The 7,160-nt window shown below is 46.8% G+C and overlaps 1 protein-coding gene across 1 annotated transcript in view; it reads right to left on the minus strand.

Annotated features, from left to right (window-relative positions):
• Nucleotides 1–5,848, minus strand: part of PCBD2 (pterin-4 alpha-carbinolamine dehydratase 2) — a 50,212-nt gene extending 44,364 nt beyond the window's left edge. The window contains exons 1-2 of the mRNA XM_027097130.1: nucleotides 5,298–5,848; nucleotides 2,330–2,461 (exon numbers count right to left, since the gene is read on the minus strand). Of these exons, the coding sequence (XP_026952931.1) occupies nucleotides 2,330–2,461; nucleotides 5,298–5,381 (216 nt within the window). The 5' untranslated portion in view covers nucleotides 5,382–5,848. The remainder of the gene's footprint in view (nucleotides 1–2,329; nucleotides 2,462–5,297) is intronic.
• Between the last annotated feature and the right edge of the window lie 1,312 nt (nucleotides 5,849–7,160).

Here is a 7,160-nt window from a genome sequence, read left to right on the forward strand (position 1 = left end):
CTCTGCAATGATATCTCAACACAAACAAAACGTGAACATTGTCCAAATCGCAAAACACCAAGCACCCGCCTCTCCTGGCTAATGAGTGACTGCTGCTTCTTTACCAGTTTCAGCTTTGGCCCCACTTTAGTCCATTCTCCCTCTAGGTAAGATTTATTAAAATAGTAAATCATAGAAGAGCCCATTTGCAGACAGCATCCAACCCAGAGCAAAGCTCTGATCCTTAAAGACTCCAAAATCACCAACACCAGCCCAAATCCGGTAGTAAGTCTTTCCAACACCGTCTTCCTGAGATGCCCCACGGTTCCCTATGGCGTGCACTCTTCCTCACCGCAACAAGCAGTAAGTCTAACTTGTTCAGCTATTGGTATGTTCCTGGTGGTCTTTGGCTGGTGGGCACTGACACTTGTCATGACATCAGTTGCCACTACAGGCCATTACATGCAGAAGTCATAGGAGCCTGGCTAGAAAACCAACCGCAGGATATAATATCAGTGCCGGTTCTCTGAATACATTCCCTGACATCAGCTGATTTTCTTGTCGTCTGCCTCTTTCTCCTAAAAGGTGAGTGAAGGGGGTGGGGGGGGAAAGCCAAGAAAATTAAGTGTCCTGGTGAATAACGTTACAATTAATCAAGGACACCCTGCACAGCTTCCCTTCCCCCCACCATTTCCGAAAGTACCCTGAGCACGAGGTTAGAGTGGGGCTGGATGACTGACTCATGGGCAGAGTCTGAGGCAACACTACTCAAGTACTTTAAGCCACATGTTCAAGCCCAATAAATTAGCCCAGGCTTAAAGAAGTCAGGCTGTACACATGTAAGAATTTTAATAAGCTTGGAAAATGCTACCTAGAGCTTATGCACAAGCTTACTGTACCAATGGGATTCCCTGCCACCAGCCACAGAGTGCTAAGCCCCTGACAAGAGCCTTCAAGCATGTGGGGCAGCAGGGACAAGGAGTCGGCTTGGTCCAGGTTTCCTCAGGAGTTGGAGACACAGCAGAAGGCTGGTAGCCAGATGGATGGAGACCAGAATAGGGCATGCGGCACAGTGGAGCCAACAGCATTTACTAGGAAAACATGTCAAGGTTTCTTTGGTGGAAATCTGGTCCTCAGACACCCTTCCAGAAACAAGCAAACACTGTAATCAATGTCTGCATTTATCAAATGCTTGTGTGTACCCTGAACTGTGTTATGTACAATAGACAGTTATTTAAGCCAACAGGATCTCTGCCTTCTAGATGCTGACACCTAATATAAATAAAAATAATAAATCTGTCCAGAGGATTATCAAACTAACTGAACAAACATGGAATAGTCTAAAGCACTGACCTTATATAAATGCAATGGAGTAAGAACTGATGGGAGATGACTCTCTAAACAGGGTGGGGCCCTAATGGAACAGTTCCCCTATTAAGGCTGAATCTCGAAGGCAGGGACCAGCTTTTAAGAAAAGCTTCAGGACTTCCCTGGTGGTGCAGTGGTTAAGAATCCGCCTGCCAATGCAGGGGACATAGGTTCGAGCCCTGGTCTGGAAAGATCCCACAGGCCGCGGAGTAACTAAGCCCGTGCACCACAACTACTGAGCCTGCGCTCTAGAGCCTGTGAGCCACAACTACTGAAGCCCATGCACCTAGAGCCCGTGCTCCGCAACAAAAGAAGCCATGCAATGAGAAGCCCGCGCACCGCAACGAAGAGTAGCCCCCGCTCACCACAACTAGAGAAAGCCTGCGCGCAGCAACGAAGACCCAACACAGCCATAAATAAATAAATAAATTTATTAAAAAGAAAAAAGAAAGAAAGAAAAGCTTCAAGGGCTGGCTATTGGGCTTGCAGAAAATGAGCCAATCTGAGAAGAGGGTGCAGCTTGGGAGATGATTTAGAGACAGAAATGCAACTATAAGGAGAAAGAAAACTTGATAACCATCCAAGAAAAGTAGGGGAAATCAGTCAAGCAGGTGTATGTTTCTCAACCACTTTTACTCATGTCCCCTTCTGATCAGTATAAAAAGCTCACACTCTCTGTTAATGTTATTCAAGATTTGAAAGGAAATTAAATCTCCTAACCAACACCAAATCAGAGCAATAGTGGTTTCAGAATCTGATTTTCCAAATCACACAAATCACCCTCTTCCCCTAGAGCTGAGACTCACCCAGTTGGGTGGTAGCAGCTGTCAACAAGGAAGGAGTAACTATCACTGAATTCTTAAGGAAGAAAGGATTTGGATCTTGGACCCACAGGGCACCAGACAACCAGTAGTATTAAAAGAGTTACAGCCTAAGGTGACAAAAATAGACCATGGCACAAGCAGGAATATGTAATAATTACCTGATTAAAATTTTTGAAAGAGAACTCTTTGTAGATGGCATCTCTCTCACTTAATTCTGACCATCCTGCTGCTTTAAGGTCAAGTATAACTTGGTTCCTCTCCTCTGCTGTCAACCAGTGAGCATCTGCTGACTATGAAAAGAACACATTTAATACCTGAAATGTAGAGGTTTGGTTAAATTCAAATAAATTTACTGCTCTTTACCTTATGTAGAGAGGTGGAAAAAAGTCTTAAGGGCAACAACTTCTAACCATCTTTGATTACTTTGTTCTCAAAATACACAATTCTCAAAAAACAGACAAAAACAAGGCTAGCTCTGTACAGAATCAGCTGTCTCCATTGTATGTGGGTTTATCACCCCTTACACATGCCTCAAACTTTACAATTCAGCTTCTCTGGTTTATTACAGACACAGCTGAGATCAACCATTTGTCCATCTTACCAAAGATCATCACCAAAGGCCAGCACTCCAGGACTTGGGAAACTGCGGCAAACACACCCACCCAAGGAAACCCTGCAAGTCCATCGTCAGAACCAGGATTGGAACCCAGGGCTCTAAACTCCTGGTCTACTGCTCTTTGGATGGTCCCACAGCACCTTAGTAGCCTTCAGTCCTTACTCACATGAGTCTCAACTATCTGGGTTCACCATCCCCTTTCAATTGTAATGAAAACCAATCCTCAAAGAGGAAAAATCAAATGCACATTTACAGGGGATTTTGTATAATAACTTCTGGGTGTCCACAGACCCTCTGGACTACAGGTAAAAAGCCCCTGCTTTAGTGGAACGAGTTTTCTCAGAAACACCGGTAAGACAAACTCCCTCAACTGTCTGGCCAGAGCGCTGCCCAGTCAGAAGCACTTGTGCGCAACTGTCCACCTTGTTCCTACTCATCCTGGTGATGACGTTCCCAAATCCGGAATTCTGTTGGTTAACAGGTCCACACTTTCCATGCTATTAGTGTTTTAACTGAAAGAACTCTAAGCAGCATGTCAGACAGAAGATAAGGATACTCTAGGAGAAGTCAGAAGAGCTATGCTCTCGCTCTGGCATAAGTGCCCACCAGTACCTCCTGTCTTCCCTACATGCAGGGTTACTATCGTCTCAGATGAGGGAGGGACTGGCACCCAGAAAGACTGAACTAATGTGAGGGCTCCTTATCAAAGGGCAACCGGGGGCTGAGCTGTATCCTCTGCCATGAAACTTCAACTCATTCCCACTTCAGAAATCCTACAACCCTTTATCATTGACATCAATGTAATTAAGAAGGCAAAGTAAGTAACCTTAAAGACAACTTATTCTACGAGGAGGACAAAAGGACGCTAATGAGTCAATTTTCTAGTTTCTCTTCCTTGCTAGGCCAGCTACCCTTCCCTACAACTAACAAAAGAGAAAGTGAGAATACCTCTTAATTAAATAAAAACATTTAAAGGCTTGTTATCAAAAACCATTTACTATTAAGAACCAATGTATCGATTAGCTTTACAATGACAGCTCTGAAAAATTTCACATAAAGACCTGCTACAGGAAACAAGCTAAAATTTTTATTAAATAAATATTTTAACTCAATTTAAACTATTTTGGAATCACTGAGTAGCTGCAAAGAAAACTATTAACCATGTTGTGGGCAATGCAGCAGTCACCCGGAGTCTGTGGAGCACACTCTGAGCTGTTTTCCTCCACCCTCTCCACCATCCACATCCCCAGTGAGGTCAATGTGCGCTCACCACAGATGTCTGCCTAGGAATAGGGACCGTGTTCAGGACTGTGAAATGAAGTCACTTCACCTACATAACACAAATGGTTCCCTTGGGGACATACCCTCTGCAGAACCCTTTGTGGTGGACTTTCTTTTTTTTTCCTGTGGGAGGTGTGGGGAGCGACAGGGGAAAGCATAGGATTTGGAGAGCAACCTTGATTCGAAGCCTAGCTTTGTTACTTTCAGCTGTGGGTGCTGAATAAATCACTTAGCCTCTCACTGAGTAGCAGCGTTCTACAGTGGGGATGTTACAGTATCCACCTGCCCAGATTTTTCTAAAGGTTTAAAGAGATCTTAAGTGTGAAGGCACCCAGCAGAGAGTCTGGCATGTGGCAGCCACTCCAATCGCGGCTGTTTATTCATCCCTCCCCAAACCCCACAATTTTACTTGATCACCAGCACCCTAGACACAGGTATGCCTTGGGACACGCCTAGGTGACAGTAAGCACTCATCTTGCGTTCTCACCTTAATGGCCACAAAACAGAGTGCTCATCTTCTCCGTCATCGAGTTATTTTACATTTCTTCTATTAAAGAATTTCAAACTGCCAAATGGGCTCTGGCAAGCAATCTAAGAAAATGAAATGGTGAGTTTAATGCAGTATTTTCCCACTAGGTGGTGCTGCAAGTTAAAACTTTCCCTCAAGTTAACTTACCCCCCAATATGTTAACTTCTAAAGCGGGGAAACGGACGGGACGCCCCTCGGAAGAGGAAAGAATCAATGTGCAACCAAAAAAATAATTTATTGGTAATTCCTCAAAACAATTAACACCAAGGCAAATGAGTTAATTCAACATTCAGTGCCCCGTTCAGAGCCGAGACGGAGACGGTGCCTGCTCTCACCGAGCGCACAATCTAGAGGACCCAACGCCACCTTAATCACATAAAGAGTCCCTAACCGTGAAATATTTTCACAACTACTTTTCGTATTCACTTTTTTTTTTTAACGAAAGTCGTCCTGGTTTGTTTTCCGGTTGGCAATTTCGTAGGCTACGACGGAATTCTAGGCCAAGGGAAAACTGTCAGATGCTGCGGCCACCCTTGTCTCAGACCAGCGCGTCGGGCAGGTGCCAGGTGCCCAAACGTGCCTACCCAAAGTCCCAGCCCAAAGGCCCGGCCCACTTCGGGGCCTGCGCCGGTCCCTCCGCCCCTCGGCCGGCACGGCGGGGCCTCGCCCTCCTCCCGCACCGCGAGCCCTCGGCACTCACCATGGCCGCGAGGCTCTGGCTCCTGCCCCGCAGCGCCGCGAACCAACGCCGCGTCGCCCCTCGCGCCCCCAGCGCCGCAGCCATAATCTCTGGCCGAGGGCTGCCCGGCGCGCTGCCTGACCGCCCCTGCCCGAAGTCAGGGGCCGAGCCGGCAGCTCCCAGCCACGGCCCAGGACTTCCCGCACAACCCGGCCCCGCGCCGCGCAGGCCCAGACGCGGACCTGCCCCGGAAGGCCCCCAGATGCTACAATGGCCGGCGACGCTGCTGGCATCTAAGCGGACGCGCGGCAGGCCCCAGGCAGGCCTCCTCAGGCCCAGATGCTGCCAACCCCGGCTCTGAGGCCCGTCCTCGTCATCCCTGCCCGGTGCCGGGTTTCCCGCCTGTGCGAGAGCGGTAGGCGTGCTGGCGAGGCGATGAGGATGGACCTCCGCCTCGCTCTTCGGTGTCCGGGCCTCGGGTTGTCGCCGACCGTCTGACCGCACCGGGCTCTTCTGGGCGGTGGGGCGAACAGTCCGCGCAGGCGGGAGGACGTCGCGGGCAGGGACAGGAACAGATGAGCTGCAGAGGGGCGGGGGGTGATTGGGGACCACTCCCCTCTGCTCGCGGTTGAGTGAACCATAGTGATCCGCATAAGGGCCTTATAAAGCAGGGGGCCGCCGGTTGGAAAGTGAGCTCTGCTCTGTTATTACTTAGCTGCCAATGCTCTGGGCAAACTGGCTCATCTGTCTTTGCCTAGATAAAATAATTTGGAAAACCTAGCTCATAGTGCTCTCTAGAAGGTAGCACAGGCACGGTACACAGGCACCTCGGAGATACATGTGGACAGATTTAGATAAATTTTTTTTATATATTTAGTTTTCGATAAAAGGAGTAGTCTTTTTTATATTTGTATTAGTATTTTATTCTCTTATCATTATTCCTCCTTTTTTTGCCTTTTTTTCTTTTTGAGGTGTAATTCACATACCATAAAATTCACCCTTTAAAGTGTACAATTCAGTGGTTTTTAGTATATGCACTTGTATCTTTTTTTACTAAATAGTTTAAGCAAATTAATAATATAAGCAGTTTTGCAGAGGACATAGCAATACACTCGAATATTTTTTTAAAACGAGTCAATTTTAAGTTCAACTTAGCAGTTGCTAGCATTTGGCTTTATTTCTCATGTGGACTTGGAAAATATAAAGCCTTTTTACCCAAAATAGTCTAAAATTCAGACTCATGGCCCAGCCCATCTTCTTCCCTTTTGCCCACTTGATGAAAACTCAGCAGAGCCATCTTGCTGTAGACCTTCATCAGATGTCACTGATCTCAAGGCATTTATCTAAGACTTTCTAGTTTCTTTTGCCTGATGCCTTAGGTGGACAGAGGCAGGGGTTGGAATTAAAAATTGTATTTCCAATATTTACTTTGGGTTTTTAGGATCATGAAAAATGCTACAGAAACTTGCTCATTAAAGTGAGAACTGAGAAATGAACTGGTAGTTGTGAGGTAACAAGTTGGAGACCCCTCATCATTTTCAGTAGTTTGCTTTCATCATTTTCCTTCCCTAACACCACTGTACGAGACTGTGGCATGTCAGCTCTAGTCATGAAAGCAGCAGCAGGATGCCAGTGCTAGTTAGGGCCCAGGGGAAGTGATGTCCACCAGTAGGGGCTGTGAATGCCCGGCCCTCACACTAGGTCTCTTAGCAGGATTTAAGTCCCTCAGCAAAGATTTACTGGGCACATCGTCTGTAATGAACACTGTTGAGAAAAGCAGTCTCCTGCTCACAGTCTTTCACATAAGAATAGGCCTTGGACCTGGGACACTTCCTTACCAAAAAAGAGCCCACACACACTGTGCCAGGCTTATCAGCCTGTGAA

This window comes from Aethalodelphis obliquidens, unplaced genomic scaffold (assembly GCF_003676395.1).
Source record: "Aethalodelphis obliquidens isolate GAN/ISIS:26980383/991018 unplaced genomic scaffold, ASM367639v1 scaffold4, whole genome shotgun sequence".
NCBI classification, from domain to species: Eukaryota; Metazoa; Chordata; class Mammalia; order Artiodactyla; family Delphinidae; genus Aethalodelphis; species Aethalodelphis obliquidens.